The sequence below is a fragment of the Malus sylvestris genome, chromosome 1 (assembly GCF_916048215.2).
Source record: "Malus sylvestris chromosome 1, drMalSylv7.2, whole genome shotgun sequence".
In the NCBI taxonomy this organism is placed as follows: domain Eukaryota; kingdom Viridiplantae; phylum Streptophyta; class Magnoliopsida; order Rosales; family Rosaceae; genus Malus; species Malus sylvestris.
This window is the reverse complement of record NC_062260.1, coordinates 22,842,948-22,867,773: the sequence shown is the minus strand read 5'-3', so window position 1 is coordinate 22,867,773 and position 24,826 is coordinate 22,842,948. Positions and strand designations below refer to the sequence as shown.

The 24,826-nt window shown below is 43.8% G+C and overlaps 2 protein-coding genes and 1 long non-coding RNA gene across 3 annotated transcripts; all 3 read right to left on the bottom strand.

The window, feature by feature from the left end:
* Positions 1-5,696: 5,696 nt before the first annotated feature.
* Positions 5,697-6,856, bottom strand: LOC126633480 (uncharacterized). The gene is made up of 2 exons (XM_050304098.1): positions 6,599-6,856; positions 5,697-6,518 (listed from the first exon to the last, which is right to left on the bottom strand). The coding sequence occupies exons 1-2, from the start codon at positions 6,617-6,619 to the stop codon at positions 5,865-5,867; spliced, it is 675 nt and encodes a 224-aa protein (XP_050160055.1). The 5' UTR covers positions 6,620-6,856; the 3' UTR covers positions 5,697-5,864.
* On the bottom strand, positions 6,801-7,593 carry LOC126614702 (uncharacterized). The gene is made up of 4 exons (XM_050282363.1): positions 7,395-7,593; positions 7,161-7,316; positions 6,853-7,074; positions 6,801-6,808 (listed from the first exon to the last, which is right to left on the bottom strand). Exons 1-4 carry the CDS (start codon positions 7,582-7,584, stop codon positions 6,801-6,803), a joined length of 576 nt encoding a protein of 191 aa, XP_050138320.1. The 5' UTR covers positions 7,585-7,593.
* Positions 7,594-8,459: 866 nt separating this feature from the next.
* LOC126633514 (uncharacterized) lies at positions 8,460-9,781 on the bottom strand. Its single transcript, XR_007627082.1, has 3 exons — positions 8,751-9,781; positions 8,639-8,694; positions 8,460-8,505 (listed from the first exon to the last, which is right to left on the bottom strand). It is a non-coding gene; the product is annotated as an uncharacterized LOC126633514 (long non-coding RNA).
* Between the last annotated feature and the right edge of the window lie 15,045 nt (positions 9,782-24,826).

The window sequence follows — 24,826 nt, the reverse complement described above, 5'->3', positions numbered from 1 at the left end:
AGAGAATTCCATCCATATAAGCTCAAAGATTAATGACCCAAGGATTTCTGAGAGACTCGGTCCCCTGCTACGGCCCAAGCTGGCCACCAATTTGGGGAAGGGGCAACAAGTCCCAGAGAGACATGAGGGTACAGGGGACTCAGAGGTGTTCCGACAGACATACCCTGGAAGCCAGTACAGCGAGTCCAGGGAAAAATCACATGCCCTTGATCAAACCTTCCTAATTCCAAGAGGAGATGGAGATTTACGAAAGAAAGCTCCAGTGACACATAACTCCGCTCAGGACCCCCTTGTCCTACAACTTCTTGAGGAAGTAAACAAGTTGAAGGCTGAACGTCAGGCTGAAATACCTGACTGGAACCAACCCAGGCCTGGCCTTCTTACAAGGAGGATCCTCAACACCCCCCTTCAAGCAAAGACAAAGCAAAAGCTTGGCTTGCAACTTTATACTGGAAAAGAGGACCCGATTGAGCACCTTAACCTCTTTGAGTCCACCATGGCATACCGGATGCACACCGACGAAGAGCGATGTCTTCTCTTCCCCTCCACCCTGTTTCCCAACACATTTTCCAAACCGATCGCTTGCACTCTGCAGATGACTTGTACACTATCCGCCAGAAGCCAGACGAGTCATTACGTATGTATGCTGGCCGCTTCAGCCATGAATACTCCCGGTGTGCCGAGGCAGATGACAAGACTGCCCTCAAAGCCTTCACGGCAGGCCTACGTGATTGTTTCTTTAAATACATGATCAATGCCAATACTTGGAAGACTTACTCTGAGGTGATGGCGCAGGCTTATAACCATGCCTCCGCCGAGGCAAAGACATATAAGGAGAAACCCCCTACAACCATCCTTTATCAACAAGTGGGAGGTGGAAGCCAGACTCACCTAAATGAGAAGACCTCGACTTCCCAAACAGCAGTGGCACCTCCCCATGCCTTGCATAATGCTTCACCGAATCAACAGACATATCAATTTCAAGGCAAGAGGAAGGATTTCCATCCTCACCACTCTCCTTTCAGTAAAAAGAGTAAGGGACACTATCCCGATAACCAAGGGTATCGCCACAATAACGCTCGCCCCCAGGCAGTCAATGCAGTGGGTCAAACCCGCGTCAAGATACCCCCTACCCCAAGGTATGAGACATACACGCCCTTGAATGCCACATGCGCGGCCATTTACCCCAGCATAGCTCACCTGATACCAAAACCAAAGCCGAGGCACCCAGATTACACGCCCCCGAATAACGCGGGCACGTTTTGTTGCTACCATGAGCATAACGGCCATGATAGCGAGAAATGTATCATCCTCCGTGATCGTATTGAAGCTTTGGCATGAGAAGGAAAAATTGATCAATTCCTTCTTCACCCTCAAAGGGATAACCGTAACCAACGCCAGGTGAATGTCATATATTCCATAAGCGGCGGCACACCCATATCTGAATCTTCCAATAGGGCCATGAAAAACAGTGAACGAAGTCTGAGGCCTGGTCACCAAGTGTTTCACGTGGAAGACATCAGGGGAGGGAAGTATCAAAAACCTAACTGGGATCCGATATGTTTCTACCTTGAGGAAGAAAGAGGCATCATCTACCCTCATAACGACCCATTGATCGTGGAGGCTCACATAGCCAACTTTGATGTTCGACGAATCCTCGTAGACACAGGGGCTTCGGTCAATATCATGTTTGCCGAAGCTTTCAGGGCGCTCAGTGTAGCTGAACACTTGCTCGATCGCTCGATTTCTCCTCTGATAAGCTTCTCCGGTGATATCGTGCAACCCTTAGGGAGCATACATTTACCCTTTACTATTGGTACAGACCCTTACACGGCTACCATTACCACTAACTTCCTAGTGGTTGACTGCCCAACGGCATTCAATGTCATCTTTGGGCGCACAGGCATCAATGATCTCAAGGCTATGGTATCCACGCATATGCTGTTGATGAAATTTCCAACCCCCCATGGCAACGGCTACATCAGAGGAGATCAGCTTAGTGCACGATCATGTTACAACACTTCAGTTAAGCAACAACACTTGCCCGGACCCAAGGAAACCCTGTCTGTACATGACCAAGTCACAAAGACCAGCCTAGATGAAGCGAACTTGGATCTTCTTGATAGCAACAATCAACCCGATGATCCTCGAGATGACTCTTTCACCCAGCAAGCCCAACCTGCTGAAGAGTTGGAGAAGGTACCTATCTCAAGAGATTATCCAGATCGCATGGTGAAGATTGGCACCACATTGTCACCACCCCTTCGGTTAGCATTGATATCTTTTTTGAAAGAGAACACTGAAGTCTTCGCCTGGTCATACGAGGACATGCCAGGCATCTCTCCCGATGTCATCTGTCATCGTTTGAGTATTGACCCCAAGATCAAGCCGGTGAGACAGAAGCGAAGATCTTATGACGCTGAACGATACGAGGCAATGAAAGCAGAAGTTGAAAAACTCAAAGGCATAGGCTTTGTCCGCGAAGTCAATTACCCGACATGGGTAGCAAATGTGGTCCTTGTTAAGAAAAATCCGACCAAAGAAAGTCTTTTGCTTCAAAAGGTCTTGTGGAGAATGTGTGTTGACTACACCGACCTAAACAAAGGGTGTCCGAAAGATAGCTTCCCTCTTCCTCTTATTGACAGACTTATAGACTCTACGGCCGGGTGTGAACTCCTGAGCTTCATGGATGCTTACTCAGGATACAACCAAATCCTCATGAACCCTTCGGATCAAGAACACACAGCCTTCACTACCGACAGAGGACTATACTGCTATAAAGTCATGCCTTTCGGCCTAAAGAATGCAGGAGCGACTTATCAGAGACTAGTCAACTCAATGTTCGCCGAGCAGATTGGGAAGAGCATGGAAGTTTACGTTGATGATATGTTAGTCAAGAGCAAACATGCTGACCAACACATCACCAACCTATCTGAAACTTTCACTATTTTGAAGAGGTATCGAATGAGGTTAAACCCCAACAAATGTGCCTTCGGCGTAGGCTCTGGCAAATTCTTAGGTTTCATGATTAGCCAACGAGGCATTGAAGCTAATCCCGAGAAGATCAAAGCAATCCTCGACATGAAGGAACCGGTAACTTCAAAGGACATCCAGAGCCTTACTGGCAAGGTGGCAGCCTTAACCAGGTTCATTTCTAAGGCCACAGACAAATGTGCTCCCTTTTTTAAAGCACTTAAGGGAAGTAGGAAGTACATTACATGGACTGATGAATGTGCCGAGGCATTCAAAAACCTCAAGGAGTACATGAGTAAAGCCCCTCTACTCTCCAAGCCCGAGGTAGGAGACATTCTCATTATCTACCTATCGGTATCAGCTTCAGCCGTAAGTTCCGTTCTCATTCGAAAGGATGGGAATATTGAGCGACCTGTCTACTACGCTAGCAAAGCCCTACAAGATGCGGAGACACGATACTCCAACATTGAGAAATTAGCTCTAGCATTGGTCATGTCTGCTCGGAAACTTCGCCCTTATTTCCAAGCACACGTCATCATCGTGCTTACCAATCACCCTCTTCGACAGATACTCCAGAGTCCTGACACGTCTGGGCGAATGATCAAATGGGCGATAGCATTGGGTGAGTTTGACATCTCCTACCAACCAAAACCAGCCGAAAAAGGTCAAGCAGTAGCAGATTTCATTGCCGACTTCACATATCCGGTTGACATTGCTTCTACACCTGAAGCAGTGGCTTCATTACCCCCGGAAGCTCAGAAGGTAGAATCAACGACCTCAGCATGGAGTCTGTATGTTGATGGCTCATCCAACCAACAGGGCTGTGGAGCGGGACTAGTCTTGACTACGCCCGACAAAGTAGCAATGGAGTATGCTCTTCGTTTCAAATTCAAGGCATCAAACAATGAGGCCGAGTATGAAGCCCTTCTGGTAGGATTACGTTTGGCCAAACACCTCGGGGTTAAACAAATTGATATTTTCAGTGACTCCCAATTAGTGGTCAACCAGGTTACCAACAACTTTGATGCTAAGGACAGCTCCATGGCACCATATCTTGCGCAAACACAACTTTTGCTCAAGCACTTCCACTACCAGATCACCCAAGTTCCTCGAGCGGCAAACAGTCATGCAGACGCCCTGGCTCGCCTCGCCTCAGCTGTGGAAGACAAGATTGGAAGAAAAATTCATGTCGAACTGTTGGCAACACCAAGCACCATGGCCGCAGAAGTATGCAACTTACAACAGGGGGATAGTTGGATCACCCCGATCTATAATTTCCTTGCTCATGGCACCCTCCCAAATGATAAAGTCCAGGCTAAGCAAATTCGATACAAGTCTACCCGCTACCTGATCATCAATGATCAACTCTATAAGCGAGGTTTTAGCCTGCCATACTTAAGGTGTCTTACGCCTGCCGAGGCGGAAATCGTCCTTCGGGAAATACATGAGGGAGTCTGTGGAGATCATGCTGGATCTCGGTCCCTAGCACACAAGACTTTTCGCCAAGGATATTACTGGCCAACACTCAACCAGGATGCCATCAAAGTATCCCGCTCATGTGACAAATGTCAACGATATGCAACTATTCCTCATTCCCCTCCAGAGCCTCTTACTCCTATGATCAGCCCTTGGCCCTTCGCCCAGTGGGGACTTGATTTGATCGGCCCAATGCCGGCAGGGAAGGGCAAAGTCTGTTACGCAGTCGTTGCAGTGGACTACTTCACAAAGTGGGCTGAAGTAGAACCCTTGGCAACCATTACTGAGGCAAAGATAGAAGACTTCGTGTGGAAGAACATCCTTTGTAGATTCGGCATTCCCAATGCGATAGTCACTGACAATGGGCGACAGTTTGACAACAAGAAGTTCAGGTTGTTCTGCTCTAAGTTCAACATCAACTTATGCTTTGCCTCTCCAGCTCATCCCCAGTCTAATGGACAAGTTGAGGCCATCAACAAAATAATCAAGCGCACTTTGAAAACCAGCTTGGACAAAGCTAAAGGCTGTTGGCCAGAATTTGTACCCCAAGTTCTTTGGTCATATCGCACTTCATATCGGACTTCAACAGGAGAAACTCCATTCTCACTTGCCTTTGGCACAGAGGCGGTTGTCCCTGTTGAGCTCGAGCAAGCAACATTCCGAGTCCAGAACTACATTCAAAGTGAAAATGACAAACAACTCACCCTCAACTTGGATTTAGTCGAGGAACACAGAAACCAAGCTCACTTGAGGAATGTCGCCTACAAGCAGCGCATCTCCAACTATTATGACTCTAGGGTCAAGCTTCGTTCTTTCAAAATAGGAGACTGGGTCTTAAAGAAAAGATTACTCTGCGACAGAGTCCCGAGTGAAGGCACACTTAGTCCAAACTGGGATGGACCGTATGAAGTCATTGGCATCAGTCGCCCTGGCTCTTACACACTTAGAAGCTCCGATGGCAAGACCCTTGGCCATCCATGGAACGCTGATCACTTGAAGTACTACTACAAATAGACTCACGATGTACAAGTGTTGAGCTATAGCCGTTCGGCATCCTATGTAATGAAGGCCATTTGGCAATGAATTCAATAAAGAGGTAATTTAGCCAACTCAGCCCTCACTCTTTTACATTCCTAGCAAGGGAACACTCAAGTGTTGAAACCTCAAAGCAGATATATCCAACGCGAAACAAAATCTAAGTATGTGTCGACAAGACTATACAAAGAAAGGAACAACCAAACAATGGCTTATATCCAAACAATAGATCTATTCATACATAGCCAAACATGCATTAATAATAGTGCAAACACTCATAAACACCTAAAATCCAAAACTCTCAAGCTTATAACATGGGCACATGTTATACACACATCAGACTACTACATCCAGAATACATGCAGATAGTAAAGACATTGCTATTCATTCTCATCTGAAGCCGAACCCCTGGCAGTATCACTCCGCGTCCTACCATCATCCTCTGCATCCCCAAGATCCTCTTCACCATGCTGAGTCTGTGCATCAGCACTACCTTCATTATCAGACTCATCTTCGCTGCTAGGATCAACAGCAAGGACAAATGTCTCGCCCTTTCGATGATGCTCATCTATATCTTTGTGGTATTTTCGAAGAATGCTCCCATCATCATAACGATCAAGGACGGCCATCCATTTCCTTTTTTCAAAGCGAGCTTCTTGAGCACAGTAGGGTTTAATAGCAAGATGAAAGGTCGAAGAACTTAAGTATTCTTGCACAACAGCCTCCCTTTCAGTTGGAATGCTCTTCTCCAGTTCAGAAATCTCAACTAAGGCACCATCCAATTCTCCCCTAACCTTGGATACTTCCAAGGTAGCCACCTCCAACTGTTTTTTAGTTGCCTCAAACAATTTCTTAAGCCTTAGGTTCTCACCATTTCGCCTTTTCAAGCTCTCCATGGTTTCGTCCTTCAGTTGGAGAGCCTGAGTCAAAAGTCCCTTATTCCTTCGGGCCTCGTCCACAAGCTGCTTATTCTCCTTCAGTTTTGCCTTGTACCGCTCAACCTCTTGCAGTCTGTCGTGATACTCGGCCATGACCTGCATGGCAAGACGATCATCACTACCTAAATAATGATAATAAAGAGGAAAAAGTAAGGAAATGACAAAGTAACACTCACATATGAAGACAGCTTCAACATCCGGTCGCAATCCGATTCATCCTTAGCTAAGGGCTATCCGAGCTCATCGAAGGCGAATCGACGCCCTGCCAAGCAATTGTTGATATCCCCAAAATCCTTTGGCCGCGTGGCAACCCTCAAGTCCTTCCACGGGACACTGCCAGCTCTTTCCTTGCCTTTCCCCTCATGGCGGGAACCAGGATCACTTTCCTGGACAGTGTGCTCCATAGTAAGAGGATGAGGCAACAGTCGGCTCCCTTCTCCTGTAACTACGGCAGCAGCATTATCAACGGCCTCGACTCCAGTCTTCCTAAAGGCAGGCCCCTTAAGGACCCCATCTTGGGACTTAGGTCTAACGGATGGTTCCCCTCGGAACTTATGAATTTTCTTATGCGGTAGGATGTCTTCCGAAGGAACTAACACTGGTGCTTTCCTTTTATGGGTGCTAGTCCCTGTTTTCTTGCTTACCTTCTCCACTGCATAAGGAAAATCAAAATAAGAAATACAACTTTCCAAATAAAGTAAGGAATTGAGCTAAGTTTACATGAAGGATACAACTTACTCGATCGTCCCTGGCTCTCGGAAACTAAGGGTTGGAAACCGTACCGACGAAATAAGGGTCGTAGCTTGCTTAAGTGTCTATCCTCTTTGGGCACCCTCAACACCTTCTCTATGTCAGATAGCTCCTGCCCAAACAGTTGGATGGTGCCCCGCGTCACTACATGAAGCAAAGTGTTATAAGCAAGAAAAGACCACAACAAATAGCAAATAGTACGAACGGTTGATACGTTACAACCTACAGTCTGGAAGTGAGTAAGCACACGTCGCTCAGGCGTGACACCCTTATCATACTCCCAATCATTATACAGAAAGCACCAACGGTTTTTCCATGTGTAGTATGCCTTTTTCTTACCATACACAATACGCTCTCTCTCACTCCGACATGCACACTCGGCATAACCAGTGCATGATTTTGCTGGGCGCATCTTGTAACAGTAACGCCACTGATGGAAGGAAGGCTCACACAACCCACACTCCATCCAAATGATATAAAATCCAATCAAAGTATCCCAGAAACCAGGATTGAGTTGCCCAGGTGCATATCCGATCAAAGATAACATCTTTTGCAACCACGGATGTAAAGGTAGTCTCACCCCTAAAGTCAGTAATATCTGGGTGTAGAACATAACATGACCCTGGGGAGGCTCAGAAGGCCATTCTTCATCATGTACCAAACGTATCCCTACACTACGAGGGATATTACATGACTGCCTTAGCGCCTAAACCTGCTTCTCATTATCTAACAAGTTATTCTTTAGATGGTCTGCTGTGAACTCAGAGCGAACTATGGGTATGGCATAAAAAACAACCCCCTCACCCAACGCCATGGAGGAAGAACTAGCAATAGCTAAAGTTTGACGGTTGGGAAGATCATCCAATGTTTCTCTAGTACCGGACTCTAACAAAGACCCTGAAGACTCCGACATTGCAGACTCAGACTTAGAGCTAAAGCTAGAAGAGCCCTCATCACTAGAACTTACAGGCTCTGACATCTACAATAAGAAGAAACAAATTCTATCACTACATGCATGATCAAAACATAAGGAAGTTCCTATATTACCCACATGAAGATGGTGCAAAGCGATGCCGGAACCCTTCTCAATCAGAAAGCAATCCGTCTTCCACAGTCACTACAAAACAAGCAAATGAAGACCGTGTCAAGCGCCCAAAAAAAAAAAAAAAAAAAAAAAAAAAAACAACTTCATCCAAAAAGCTTCACCCGAAAAGCTTCACCTCCAAAGCTTCACCTACAAAGCTTCACCTAAAAAGCTTCACCCACAAAGCTTCACCCAAAAAAGCTTCACCCGAAAAGCTTCACCTCCAAAGCTTCACCCACAAAGCTTCACCTCAAAAGCTTCACCCACAAAGCTTCACCCACAAAGCTTCACCCAAAAAAGCTTCACCCGAAAAGCTTCACCTCCAAAGCTTCACAAGGGCCCAAAGCTTCACTTAAAAAAGCTTCACCTAAAAAAGCTTCACCTAGAAAGCTTCATCTACATACTTTCACCATCAAAGCTTCACCATCAAAGCTTCACCTAGAAAGCTTCATCTACAAAGCTTCATCTACAAAGCTTCACCATCAAAGCTTCACCTAGAAAGCTTCAACACCAAAGCTTCACCTACAAAGCTTCAACACAAAACCTTGCTCCAAATAAACAAATTTTGTTCACAAAACCTAAACATTTTTTGTTTTACACCCACAAGGGCCCAAAATCTTCCTTCTTATTTATTCACTTATATATGTTCCCAAACATATTATGATAGATCAAATAATAATTCAAAGTCCAAAATTTAGTTATGGACAAAAATACAAGCAATTCACCAGTACTGAAGTTGCTACAAAAACTGGAATCTTCCCCAGCCTAGAAATCCAACAAAGCTTCGCCTCCTTTTCTCTATCAAATTTTTGCAGCTGCTGCTTCTCTCCAATGGAGCTGAAATTTGGACACCCTCTAGTTCTTGAGCAGATGAACAACTTTCAAGAAGGAACCATTTCTGTTTGAGCCACGGAAATTAAAGTGTTGAAGCTCCAAGCATGACAGTCGGATTCTTGCAGATTTCGAAGCTGCTGTGATGTTTCGAAGATCTGGAAATATTTAACCATTAGTTCATTCTGAATTTTTGATATGTTATGAAAGAGACGATGAGGAACAACTTCAATGAAGAAAGCATGCTGATCTGAACAATAGAAAATGGAGTTTCGAAGCTCACAACAAATCTGACGGGTTGACAGAAAAATAATAACCAGTCATTCATCATACCTGAATTTCTTGAGTTATACAGCTCCGAGGGATCTCAATTTTGGATATGTTGTAGTTCACAAGTTAAGGAACAACTTCGCTGAAGAAAGTTTGTTGATCTAAGCAAGAGAAAATGGAGTTTTTGAAGCTCACAACAGGTCTGACGTGTTGACAGACAAATGATGAACAATCACTCGTCGTACCTGAATTTCTAGAGTTGTACTGATCTGATGGCTCTCAAATTTGGATATGTTGTAGTTAAGGAATTAAAGAACAACTTTCATGAAGACAACTTTGTGATTCGAGCTACAGCTGATGGTCTTATATTGAAAACCAATTCAGGTTGTTAGGGGAAATGAAAACCAATTCCACCAAAGAAACATCATTATGATGCTTCATCATTATGGTGTTTTCATCATTATGATGCTTTCATCATTGTGATGCTTCCATCATTGTGATGCTTCCATTATGATTGTAATGCACCAACGGTTACACCCTCTATCATAGCAGTATGTGTGTGTATCTCCCTATAGTCATCATGTGCAAGACTATCGTAGTCAGATGGCTTTCCATAAAACAGCTACCAACCGTTACACCTTCTGCAATTCCACTTATTCGGGCCTAGCAACCTTCATAAACAAAATATATGAAGAAAAAGTCCGGGGCTACCACTTAGAAAACAAAAGAATGAAGTTTTGGTACTTACGACATGGACTATTAGCAAGACACCTCATTCGTCAACTCCCTCGACTAGAGACTTGGGGGACTCCCACCATATGCTACTACGCCTTGGTACTCAAAAGTTCGTGACTACTCAGTGACTTGGATTTTTCAAGTCTCCAACCGAGAAGTTTTCCTCACTCGGGAAATTAAGGGAACACTACCTCAAACTACATGCTTCACTCACAAAGCTTCAACAATACAGGTTTCAACAAAAGCAAAAATTCAAAGAACTTTATGAAGAAGGCTTTGGTGTATTTAACACAATATGTTGAAATGAAGCAAAGCTTATTTATTAATATTTTCGATAAGCCACAAATATGTACATATACATGAGTCAAAATAAACAAACAAAAGGGAGCCTTCACAAAGGTTGCTTAGGGGAAGTCTCAGCAGTCGGTAGAGCCCCAGAAAGAGAAAGCACCGGAGGGTGGTTATTCGGAGCCTCAGTACTTGACAAAACCCCAGAAGGAGGAGGCATTGGAGGTTCATCATTTGAAGCTTCATTACTAGGTACAACCCTAGAGGACGAAGGCAATAAATGCCTTTGGAACAAACCCACAAACCGCTGATGATCAAGTAAAACCTTACCATCAGATTCCTTCATCTGGTCAAGCTTCCTCTTCATGTTTGTAGCATAGTCATGGGCGAGCCGGTGCAACTGCTTATTCTCATGCTTGAGCCCTCTAATCTCCTGTTTGAGACTCATCACTTCAGCAGCTAATGATTCAACTTGGCGGGTTCTAGCAAATAGGCGTTGGGCCATATTAGACACAGAACCTGCACACTGAACACTAAGAGCCAGAGAGTCCTTAACAGCCAACTCATCAGACCGTTTGGAAAGTAGTCTGTTATCTTTGGGAGTGAGAAGGTTCCTGGCCACCACTGCAGCGGTCATATCATTCTTCATCACAGAATCCCCAACGGTAAGAGGACCAGTAGGGGATATGAAGGATGGGCGCCATATGTTGTCTGGAGAAGGCGTGGCTGTCTCTTCTCCAAGGTTCAAGTCAAAACGACGGTCGGAGGGTCCAGACATTTTCAAATGTGTTGAAGAAGGAAGAGGTCAGACAAATCAAGATCTTAGAAGTGCAAGAAATGAGCTTCTACTGGTAGAGATTCAAGTGTGCTGTGGAACTTAATGCCAGCCTCTATAAAAATCTGCACTCGACGGAGCTTCAGAAATCGAAGAGGCGTTTGCTTTCTCAAAAGCTGGGCTGCTCAGAGACCACGAGGGCCGATCTCAGAAATCGAAGAGGCGTTTGCTTTCTCAAAAGCTGGGCTGCTCAGAGACCACGAGGGCCGATCTCAGAAATCGAAGAAGCACCTGCTTTTTCAGCCTCGTCAGCACCTGTCACATGCACACTCAGCTTTGCGGAAATTACGGGCAATCTGTCGAAGATTTCTGGTGAAGTAGAAAGCACGTGAATCTTACTGTTCAATCACCGCTCTCCATATGCACCATCAACTCCTCGGGTACCACATATAACTTTGTCAAAGATCTCTGACAAAGTTTAGGCACGAGAATTTCGAAGTTCCAGCTACCCTACTATTACCCATAAGGGTAAAGGAACAACACCACTGCTTGACAACTGGAAAGTCCCTATGTGTGTCGACCTCCGTGTTTTGCGGCAAGACAGGTTGGCAAGAACGTCCAACCTTTACTCACATTCGAGAAAAGACTCCCAACATAATTACTTTCTCAAAAACCGGAGTAGCACCGCTTTCCGAATCTCGAGAGTCAGATCCTCGACGGGATTGCTTGTTCGAAAACCGAAGAGGCACAACTCTCAGAACTTCGAGAGCCAGATTTCCTTAGATAAAGCTTGTCTGTAATCTTCACACGTAATATCAGCTTTCCAGATACCACATACCACTTTTTCAAAGTGCTCTGACAAAATTAAAACACGTGAAGCTGGCAGCTCCCACTACATTGCTGTGACCAAGAAGGGTAAAGGAATAGCATTACTACTTGTTATTGGGAAATCCCTATATACATTGACCTCCCTCCTCAACGGACAGGCAAACCTGCAAAAATGCTCAACCCTTTCTCGCATTCGAAAAGGCACCCTCAACATAACCTCTCGAAATACTCAGCTTTATTTCCCCCCGATAATACCTCAGCAAATAAGCCACACCAAGAACAAGAGTATCTCATATCATCAGGGTCGAAAGCAAGAGTATCCCATATCATGCTTTCTCCCTGTCTTTGTCTTTGTCCTTGTCCACACCTGCAGGACAAGGAGAAAGAGAGCAGTCAGTCGGAACCTGAAATCAAACCTCCAATTTGGAACTGACTGCCTGGAGCCTTTGCCTGGTCGCTTACTTAGCATTGCTCTCGAGTACTCATCCTCAACTGCTGTCAAGGTCACGAATTCCACCGGCAAATACCTCATGACAGTTGATCAGATATTGGCTCTTTACACTGAAGCTGCCAAGCGTGAATGAGTCACTATGAAGGAATGTTCTGAAGGACCATTTAAATGCAAAGGTTGCACACCACTTCTGCCATGCAAAAGATTGAAGCAGAAGGTTCAACGGTGGGCTGAAACAGATCACTACAGCACGACACCTTTCCATACCACATTCATTATTCCGTCAACAGCAATAGTATCCCATATCATCAAGGTCGAACGTACTCTAGATTTGATGGACTTGTTTTGACCCTCAAATTTTTGAGTCGGCCTTATACTCTGAAGGGCACCAGAAAACCCTCAAGCACAGTTCAAGAATAAGCCTGTGGAAAGTTACTTCTTCAAAAGCAAAAGTATCTCATATCATCTCTTATCCATTTGCTTCTCCTTATCCTGGCAGTTGAATGAGAGACAAGGAGAATGAGAACAATCAACCGGAAGCCGAAGTCAAACCTCTGCTCCTGGGTTGCTTACTTGGAAGTTTGACTGCTTACCTTGTCTGTCACCTCTTTCGGCAGATCTCCTAGCTCGGCGACTTGGGGGACTCCTACTATAGGGTTTGTATCGCACTTGACCAAGCCCGAAACTACAAGTAAGCTTCAAGTGAAATTGATACATTACCTTGTGCGTCAACATCAGCTAAATACACCATTCCCGGATGGAGGAAAGGTACTTCCAGAGGAGGGCAGATGAAGATCAGACCACACTTCGGTACTTAGAAGTTTCGTGATTACTCAAGGGATTGGATCTTGCAAGTCCCCAACCGAGGAGTTTCCCTCACTCGGGAACTTAGGGGAGCACTGTTTGTACCATACTTGACCAATCCCGAAACTACCGAGCACCGGCCAACGCTATACTGTCAAGGACCCAGAAGAGTTCCCCTCCGACCAGGAGGCCAATCACTACTCGACACGTGTCAAGATTAGAAGCCAATCAGAGCGCAGCACGTATCGACATCAAGAACCAATCACAACATGACACATGTCAATGTGACAAAGCTACAAGTTTTTCTATAAATAGGGGTCATTCCCCCACAATATTGCCTAATGCCATTTGTGTTAAATCATTCACAAGAACTCACTAAATTGAGAGCTTGATCCTTTGTACTTGTGTAAGCCCTTCACTACTAATAAGAACTCCTCTACTCCGTGGACGTAGCCAATCTGGGTGAACCACGTACATCCTGTGTTTGCTTCTCTGTCTCTATTCATTTACGTACTTATCCTCACTAGTGACCGAAGCAACCAAGCGAAGGTCACAAAACCTGACACTTTCTGTTGTACCAAAGTCTTCGCTGATTTTGTGCATCAACAGATGGTAATCTTAGTTTAATTCCATTTAGCTTATCCAAACTAGTATACTGGACTAAGAACTTAAAGTCTTAAGAGTAATCCAGATTAATCTCATGAGATGGAAATGATTTTGAGACAGCGATCAAGTATGGATTCATTTTTGTGCCGTGTCTTCCTCTTCTAGGGAAGTGAATCCTACGAACCGAGTGATTTGTCATGCTCTAGGCTAAGACAGATTGATTGGCTACCCACCAATGTACCGGACCGTCCAATAGGGGCGGCACATCCTTCAAGGATGTTGACTCGACGTCTGTTAAATATGTCTATCCTTGCATGCATGTTTGCAGCTAGTATATGATCTCGTCATTTTAGGTAGATCAAATGAATGCGTCTGGAGCAACATTCTGAAAGCTAGACTTCATCGCACTTGCTTATCACACTTGTGTGGTACGGGGATCAAGATGAGACAATGGGCAAAGTCCGTGCAAATGCACGCCATTCTACAGGACCATTGACGTTCTTATCTCCTCCTAACAGCAGGAAAACTGTCTTATTAAAGTGACAACCCGTAAATTAGAGGTAAAAAGATCGCATGCAAGGGCTCGAATAGAGCTAGTGTGAAGGAGAATCAAAATAGACAAAGATTCACATCCTTCTTTGATGACCCATGTTGGTACGTTGTGAGGGCGCAACTTGGCACATAGAATGCACACCTAAATGCATAAATACGAAAAACGTCAAGTTCGTACCCAGTAACTAAATGTAACGTCCAATAGGTTGAGTGGCAATAGGCCTCAAGGCGGACTAACATAACTGCGTACAAGATTGCATAGCCCTAGGCAAAAACTGAAAACTTGGTATGTTTACCAAAATCCAAGCGATCATTTAAATTGCGCTTTATGATCACTAGGTGAGGCCATTTGGGGTGAATCATGGGAATTCAATGTTCAATTATAAACCCAAAATACATGCAATACTTTATTGAAAACTGTCGATATAAACTCTCCGACGTTATCTAGTATCTCAGACTTTATGGGATAAGTAGGGTGGTGAGCCCTTAATCGGCCAAGAGGTTTAGCAGCAATGTGTGTGGACAAACATGTGACCAGTTTGTCGATTCATCAACCAAAACCATAAGTATTTATATGGTCCGCATTTTGGTAGGATTAGTCCACATATATTCCCTTGAATCCATTGTTAAAAGAGAGTCGTTTCGTATCTTTGCGAGGGATGATATAAAAATAAAATTTCCCAAATGAACGGCCTTGGCAAAGTGTGCTTGTTAGCATAAGATCCTTACTTCGGGTAAGGAGATGCATTGTAGCATCATAATTCGACCTAAGTGTTCCAAAAGGTCATGCCAAAGCGAGTAAACTGCTTGAATCACCAATCTCCAGACCAGCCACATGTGGTGTGTTCCCAGTTGGGAGACAACCCATTGGCCCTAAATCAAAGTTGCATGCTCATTTTTGGAGGTGGTGCAAAGATATTCCACTTTATTTTCTTCAGTGGTTTCATTTATGGTCATTGTATCACGAATATCCTTAAAAACTCAACGACAGGGAGAATTTAATGTCCTTTAAATGGTCATGCAATACCATTCATACAACAAGGAGCGTGCCAATACTTTTAATCAGGTTGGATAAACCTGAAGTCATTGTTAGATATGTGATTTAGGTTTAAAGTTGGTGCGCGTAGTATCGCATTCATTCAGACAACTAACTTCCCCACATTCCTACCTAATCACGTGTTTAATTGAATCGATCACATGTATTAAGAAACATGATTCAATTAATTCGTATTTGATGACAATATCAATAACATTATCCATAAGTAAAACATACACCCACCTTGAATTCAAGAACATAGAAAAATGTTCATAAAGTAAATGGTTTACTAAGGGGATTCGGCCAACAAGGTCATCCATGTCAATATTTTGCTCTTCCAATGATGTTTGGTGGAGAAAAATTAGTCTCACATATTAACTACGAGAATGACACTCCTTAACGACATTGGTAGAGGCACGAACAGTTGCATGACCAATGATCTATTCCATCGAGATGGAAGTAGATTCTGCAGGGTTGAATTTTGGGAATATTATCCCTAATTCTTGAAGGTTTAGGTCTTAGGTACCAAAGATCATGCTTCGGGCATGATGCCACACCTAGGCAGGCCCTGAGTCTACCATATGTTTGTGGTGGTAATCAAATATGAGAATTTGGTAAACTTCCACTTTCTACACTATTGCTTCAGAAATGAGTTAGAAACATGGAAGGACGAGAAAAGTATTCTCCAGTCAAAATTCGATCAGATTTATAAACTTCAAAATTGTACTTATTTATGGACATAATCATGGTGTGCTTCAGGCAATGTCTTTCATGATTAAACAGTCTGTAGAAGCGAGCCAAAGAGTCATGGAATCCTAGTTCTGGAGGTATTTCTGTTTGTTATGCTTCGGGCATAAATCTTCAAATAAAGATCATGGCGAAGGCTTATTCAGCTCTTCCATGCCATTGTTGGCTACAATGGTTTCTCAGTTTCTTGATAGTCAAGTGGAGATTCATGTCTTGTACTCCACATAAAGTGGTTTCTATAAGAAACATCCAAATAAGGGAAATTGAACTTATGACGGTTCGACAATCCATTGAATTTGGAGGGAACAAGATTTGTAATTGGTGCTATGGGAATGAATCATCCATAAGCATCAAAGTTAGAACATTTGGGTTCTAAGACATGGTTTTCATGAAAAACGTTAGGTTTTTATGGGTGTATTGTTTTAAGAAAACTTCAGGTTTCAAATGCACTAAATTTGAAATTACAGGTTCAATTTAGTTTATGAACGTTTAGTTCATAAAAGCGAGATTCCTGCAAGAACACAGAATACAACTAAGTGTAGAGGATTTAAGTTTTTTCGGGAATTCAAGTGTGAGAGCTTCGTTACTACGAAAGTATGTCAACGGTTCAAAGTATAAAAAAAAAAATTATTGAATCGTCAATGTCCAAGAGTGATCTTCATGTCAATAATTTTGGATTCATTATCGGATAAATGGATTGCAAGTCACTTTTAATTAATTCAATAAATCGGGACCAAACGAGGCCGATTATAGAAGCAAAAATTGTTGATGCACAAAATCAGCGAAGACTTTGGTACAACAGAAAGTGTTAAGTTTGTGACCTTCGCTAGATCGCTCCAGTCACTAGTATGGATAAGTATGTAAATGGATAGAGATAGGGAAGCAAACACAAGATGTACGTGGTTCACCCAGATTGGATACGTCCACGAAGTAAAGGAGTTCTCATTAATTGTGAAGGGTTTACACAAGTACATAGGTTCAAGCTCTCCTTTAGTGAGTACAAGTGAATGATTTAGTACAAATGACATTAGAAAATATTGTGAGAAAATGATCTTTATTTATAGAAGAGAGTTTCTAGTTTTATTCTGACATTGACACGTGTCGTGTTATGATTGGCTTCTGATGTTGACACGTGTCGTGCTATGATTGGCTTCTGATGTCGACAAGTGTCGCGCTGTGATTGGCCTCCTGGTTGGAGGGAAACTCTTCTGGGTCTTTGACGGTATAAAGTTCACTGGTGCTCAGTAGTTTCGGGATTAGTCAAGTATGGTACAAACAGTGCTCCCTTAAGTTCCCGAGTGAGGGAAGCTCCTCGGTTGGGGACTTGCAAGATCAAAGCCATTGAGTAATCATGAAACTTCTAAGTACCGAAGTGTGGTATCATTTTCACTTGCCTTATCTGTCTCATACATAGATGTGGCATCTTCTCTGAAAGTACTTTTCCTCCATCCAAGGGTGGTATCTTTAACCGATGAAGATGCACAATGTAATGTATCAATTTCACTTGAAGCTTACTTGTAGTTTCGGGCTTGGTCAAGTACGATACAAAACCCTATAGTATGAGTCCCCCAAGTCGCCGAGCTAGGAGATTTGCCGAAAGAGGTAACAGACAAGGTAAGCAATCAGACTTCCAAGCAAGCAACTTGGATCGGAGGTTCGACTTCGGCTTCCGGTTGATTGTTCTCATTCTCCTTGTGTCGTAAATAGCACCAAAGATAAGGAGAAGCAAATGGAGAGAGATGATATGAGATACTTTTGCTTTTGAAGAAGTAACTTTCCACAGGCTTATTCTTGAACTGGGTTGGAGGGTTTTCTGGTTTCCTCCAAAGTATAAGGCCGACTCAAGAATTTGAGGGTCAAAACAAGTCCATTAAATCTAGAGTACGTTCGACCCTGATGATATGGGATACTTTTGCTGTTGACAAAGTAGTGGATGTATCAGCACATGTTCTGTTACGCTTGTCTCCACATGCTTGTATCCTTCTCACTTGCCATATCTGTTCCTCAGGCAGATGTGGTATCTTCTCTAGAAGTATAAGATGTTGAAGATGAGTACTCGAGAGCAATGCCAGGTAAGTAATCAGGCAAGGGATTCCAGGTAGTCAGTTCCTGACTGGAAGCTTGATTCCAAGTGCTGACTGATTGTTATCTTTCTCTTTGTCTTGCAGGTAAGAACAAGGCCAAAGGAAAAGATAGGGAAAAAGCATGATATGGGATACTCTTGCTTTTAACCCTGATGATATGAGATACTATTGCTATGGGTGTGGCTTGTTTGCAGAGGTATTATCATGAGGAAAAGAAGCTGAGTATTTCGAGAGACTTCGTTGGGAGTGCCCTCTTAGATATGAGGAAGGGTTGAACATTTTTGCAGGTCTGCTTGTCCGTGAAGGATGGAGATCGACATATATAGGAGTCTTTTTAATAACAAGTAGTAATGTTATTCCTTTACCCTTCTTGGTCATAGCAATGTAGTGGGAGTTGCAAGTTTCACGTATTTTAACTTTGTCAGAGTACTTTGAAAAAATGGTATATGGTATTTGGAAAGCTGATGTTGCGTGTGAAAATTGCAGACAAGCTTTATCCAAGGAAATCTGGCTCTCGAAATTCGAAGAGCGATGCCTCTTTGGTTTTCGAACAAGTAATCCTGTCGGGGATTTGGCTCTCAAGATTTGGAGAATTGTGCCTCTTCGATTTTTGAGAAAGCAATCATGTTGAGAATCTAGTTCTTAATATTCGGAGAGCGGTGCCTCTTCGATTTTTGAGAAAGTAATCCTGTTGGGAGTCTGGCTCTAGAGATTCGGAGGGCGGTGCCTCTTCGATTTTTGAGCAAGTAATAATGCTATTCCTTTACCCTTATCGGTTATAGCAATGTAGTGGGAGCTGCAAGCTTCACATGTTTTAACTTTGTCAGAGCGCTTTGAAAAAGTGGTCTATGGTATCTAGAAAACTGATGTTGCTTATGAAGATTGCAGACAAGCTTTATCCAAGGAAATCTAGCTCTCGAAGTTTGGAGAGCGGTGCCTCTTCGATTTTTGAACAAGCAATTCTGTCGGGGATCTGGCTCTCGAGATTCAGAGAACGGTGCCTCTTCGATTTTTGAGAAAGCAATCCTGTTGGGAGTCTAACTATTAAGATTCGGAGAACATTGTCTCTTCGATTTTTGAGAAAGTAATGCTATTGGGAGTCTGGCCCTCGAGATTCGAAGAGTGGTGCCTCTTCGATTTTTGAGCAAGCAATCTTGTTGGGAGTGTTTTCTCGAATGTGAGTAAAGGTTAGGCATTTTTACCAGTCTGCTTTGCCACGGAGCACGGAGGTTGACACACATTGGGACATTCTAGTTATCAAGCAGTGGTGCTGTTCCTTTACCCTTATGGGTAATAGTAGGGTAGCTGGATCTTTAAAATTTAGGTGTCTAAACTTTGTCAGAAATCTTTGGCAAAGTTATCTGTGGTACCCGAGGAGCTGATGTTGCGTGTGGAAAGTGGTGCCTCTTCGAAATTCGGAAAGTGGTGCGTCTTCGATTTTTGAACCAACGGCTCTGTTGCCCTTTCTTTTATAAGAGCACCAATTGTGTGCAAGAAGTACATTCAGAGAGTTATTGCTTGTAAGAATTTTCCCCTTACTTCAGAGATTTATTGCACCTCATTTGTGCTTCATCATTTCTGAGAATGTCTGGCCCATCCGACCGTCATTTTGACTTGAACTTTGGTGAAGAGGCAGCAATGCCTTCTTAAGCCAACATATGGCGCCCATCCTTCTTATCTCATATTGGTCATCTTACCGTTGGGGACTCTGTGATGAAGAATGATATGACCGATGTGGTGGTGGCCAGGAACATTCTCACTCCCAAAGATAACAGACTACTATCCAAACGGTCTGATGAGTTGGCTGTTAAGGATTTTCTGGCTCTCAGTGTTCAGTGTGAAGGTTCTATGTCTAATATGGCCCAACGCCTATTTATTCGAACCCGCCAAGTTGAATCATTGGCGGCTGAAGTGATAAGTCTCAAACAGGAGATCAGAGGGCTCAAGCATGAGAATAAACAGTTGCACAGGCTCGCACATGACTATGCTACAAACATGAAAAGAAAGCTCGACCAGCTGCAGGAATCTGATGGTCAGATTTTTCTTGATCATCAGAGGTTTGTGGGTTTGTTCCAAAGGGATTTATTGCTTCGTCTTCTGGGGCTATACCGCGTAATGAAGCTCCAAATGATCAACCTTCGGTGCCTCCTCCTTCTGGGGTTCTGCCTAGTACTGAGGCTTCGAATAATCACCCTCTGGTGCCTCTTCTTTCTGGGGCTCTGCCGACTGCTGAGACTTCTCCTGAGCAACCTTTATGAAGGCTCCCTCTTGTTTGTTTATTTTGATTCATGTATATGTACATATTTGTAACTTATCGGAGATATCAATAAACAAGCTTTGCTTCATTTCAACGTATTGTGTTAAATACACTAAGGCCTTCTTCACTAAGTTCTTTGAATTTTTCCTTTTGTTGAAGCTTTGTGAGTGAAGCATGTAGGTTGAGGTAGTGCTCCCTTAATTTTCCGATGAGGAAAACTTCTCATATGGCATCTTAGGTATGGTAGGTTAAAACCCGAAGGACAGTTTCCGCCTCTGTGGGCATAAGGCATCTTAGGTATGGTAGGTTAAAACCCCGCTTGTAGAGTTGGTCATTAATGATCAAGTAACGGGTAGCCTTGTATCAAATCTGCTTAGCTTGGACTTTGTCATTTGGAAGGGTGCCATAAGCAAGGAATCTATAAATCGGGGTAATCCAACTATCCCCCTGTTGTAAGTTGCACACTTATGCAGCTATGGTGCTTGGTGCTGCCAACAATTCAACCTGAATTTTTCTCCCAATCTTGTCTTCCATCGCTGAGGCGAGGTGAGCCAAAGCATCTGCATGACTGTTTGCCGCTCGAGGAATTTGGGTGATCTGGTAGTGGAAGTGCTTAAGCAACAATTGTGTTTGTGCCAGATATGCAGCCATAGAGTTATCTTTAGCGTCAAAGTTGTTGGTGACCTGGTTAACCACCAATTGGGAGTCACTGAAGATATCAATTCGTTTAACCCCAAGGTGTTTGGCCAAACGTAAGCCTGCTAGGAGGGCTTCATATTCGGCCTCATTGTTCGACGCCTTGAATTTGAAACGAAGAGCATACTTCATCGCCACTTTGTCAGGGGTCGTAAGGACTATTCCTGCTTCACAACCCTGTTGGTTGGACAAGCCATCAACATATAGACTCCAAGCTGGGGCTGTTGGTTCTATTTTCTGAGCTCCCAAGTGTAATGAAACCACTTCTTTAGGTGTAGAAACAATGTCAATAGGATATGTGAAGTCGGCGATGAAGTCTGCCACTGCTTGGCCCTTCTCAGCTGGCTTTGGTTGGTAGGAGATGTCAAACTCACCCAATGATATCACCCATTTGATCATTTGCCCAGAAGTGTCAAGACTTTTGAGTATCTGTCGAAGATGATGATTGGTAAGCACAATGATAGAGTGTGCTTGGAAGTAAGGGCAAAGTTTTTGAGCAGACATGACCAATGCTAGAGCCAATTTCTTAATGTTAAAGTATCGTGTCTCCGCATCTTGTAAGGCCTTGCTAGCGTAGTAGACAGGCCGTTCGACATTACCATCCTTTCGAATGAGAACGAAACTTACTGTGAAGCCGATACCGACAAATAGATAATGAGAGTGTCACCAACCTCAGGTTTGGAGAGCAAAGGGGCCTTACTCATGTAGTCTTTGAGGTTATTGAATGCCTCAGCACATTCATCAGTCCATGTAATGTACTTCTTACTTCCTTTAAGTGCTTTGAAGAAATGAGCACATCTGTCTGTTACCTTAGAGATGAACCTAGTTAAGGCTGCCACCTTGCCAGTAAGGCTCTGGATGTCTTTTGAAGTTACCGGTTCCTTCATGCCAATGATTATTTTGATCTTCTCAATATTAGCCTTAATGCCTCGTTGGCTTATCATGAAGCCTAAGAATTTGCAACAGCCTACGCCGAAGGCACATTTGTTGGGGTTCAACCTCATTCGATACCTCTTCAGAATGGTGAAAGTTTCAGATAGGTTGGTGATGTGTTGGTCAACATGTTTGCTCTTAACTAACATATCATCAACGTAAACTTCCATGCTCTTCCCAATCTGTTCGGTGAATATTGAATTGACCAGTCTCTGATAAGTTGCTCCTGCATTCTTTAGGCCGAATGGCATTACTTTATAGCAATATAGTCCCCTGTCAGTAGTGAAGGTTGTGTGTTCTTGGTCCGGAAGGTTCATGAGGATTTGGTTGTATCCTGAGTAAGCATCCATGAAGCTTAGAAGTTCACACCCTGCGGTAGAGTCTATAAGTCTGTCTATGAGAGGAAGAGGAAAGTTATCATTCGGGCATCCTTTGTTTAGGTCGGTGTAATCGACACACATTCTCCACAAGACCTTTTGGAGCAGGAAACTTTCCTTGGTCGGATTCTTTTTAACAAGGACAACATTTGCTACCCACATTGGAAAATTGACTTCACGGACGAAGCCTATGCCTTTGAGTTTTTCAACTTCTGCCTTCATTGTCTCGCACCGTTCAATGTCATAGGATCTTCGCTTCTGTCTCACTGGCTTGGTCTTGGGGTCAATACTTAAGCGATGACAGATGATATCGGGAGAGATGCCTGACATGTCCTCGTATGATCAGACAAAGACCTCAGTGTTCTCTTGCAAAAAAGAGATCAATGCCAACCGAATGGGTGGTGACAAGGTGGTGCCAATCTTCACCATGCGATCCGGATAATCTTTTGAGATAGAGAACTTCTCCAACTCTTCAGCGGGTTGTGTTTGCTGGGTGAAAGAGTCATCTCGAGGATCGTCGGGTTGACTGTTACCACCGTGAAGATCCAAGTTGGTTTCATATGGGCTGGTCTTTATGACTTAGTCATGTATAGAAAGGGTTTCCTTGGGCACAGGCTGGTGTTGTTGCTTGACCAAAGTGTTATAACATGATCCTGCACTAAGTTGATCTTCTATGATGTAACCATTGCCATAGGGGGTTGGAAATTTCATCAACAACATATGTGTGGATACCATGGCGTTGAGATCATTAATGCCTGTGCGTCCCAAGATGACATTGTATGCCGTTGGGCAATCAACCACCACGAAGTTAGTGATAATGGTAGCTGTGTAAGGGCCTGTATCAATGGTGAAAGGTAAGTGTATGTTCCCCAAAGGTTGCACGATATCACTGGAGAAGCTTATCAGAGGGGAAATCGAGCGATCGAGCAAGTGTTCAGCTACATTAAGTGCCCTGAAAGCTTCAGCAAACATGATATTGACCGAAGCCCCCGTGTCTACCAGAATTCGTCGTACTTCAAAGTTGGCTATGTGAGCTTCCACAATCAGTGGATCGTTGTGAGGGTAGATGATACCTCTTTCTTCCTCAGGGTAGAAACATATTGGATCCCAGTTAGGCTTTTGATACTTACCTCCCCTGATGTCTTCCACGTGAAACACTTGGTGGCCACACCTTAAAGCTCGTTCACTATTTTTCATAACCCTGTTGGAAGATTTAGATATGGGTGTGCCACCACATATGGAATATATCACATTCACCTGACGTTGGTTACGGTTACCCCTTGGAGGGTGAAGGAGGAATTGATCAATTTTTCCTTCACGTGCCAAAGCTTCAACATGATCACGAAAGGTGATACACTTCTCGCCGTCATTGCCGTTATGCTCGTGGTAGCAGCAAAACGTGCCCGTGTTCTTCGTGCGCTTGTAATCCGGGTGCCTCGGCTTTGGCTTCGGTATCAAGTTTGCTATGCTGGGGTAAATGGCCATACATGTGGCATTCAAAGGTGTGTATGCCTCATATCTCAGGGTAGGGGCTGTCCTGACACGTGCTTGACCCACTGTGTTGACTGCCTGGGGTTGAGGATTATCATGGCGATACCCTTGGTTATCGCAATAGTGTCCCTTACTTCTTTTACTAAAATGAGACTGGTGAGGATGGAAATCTTTCCTTTTGCCCTGAGATTGATATGTCTGTTGACTTGGCAAAGTATTAAGTAAGGCAGGGGGAGGCACCGCTACCGTTTGGAAGGTCGAGGTTTTCTCATTTGGTTGGATCTGGCTTCCACTCCCTACTTGCTGATAAGGGGTGGTTGTGGGGGGTTTCCCTTGATATGTCATTGCCTCGGCGGAGGCATGGTTGTAAGCCTGTGCCATCACCTCAGAGTAAGTCTTCCAAGTGTTGGCATTGATCATGTACTTGAAAAAACAATCACGTAGGCCTGCCGTGAAGGCCTTGAGGGCGGTCTTGTGATCTGCCTCAGCGCAACGAGAATACTCATGGCTGAAACGACCAACATACTCTCGTAGTGACTTGTCCGGCTTTTGGCGAATAGTGTACAAGTCATCTGCAGAATGCAAGCGATCGGTCTAGAAGATATGTTGAGAGATAAATAGTTTCCTCAGTTCCTCAAATGAATCTATTGTCTCAGATGGAAGACGACAATACCAGTTTAGAACTCCGCTAGAGAGGGTGGAGGGGAAGAAAAAACATCGCTTTTCGTTGGTGTGCATCCGATATGCCATGGTGGACTCAAAAAGGTTAAGGTGTTCAATTGGGTCCTCTCTTCCAGTATAGAGGTATA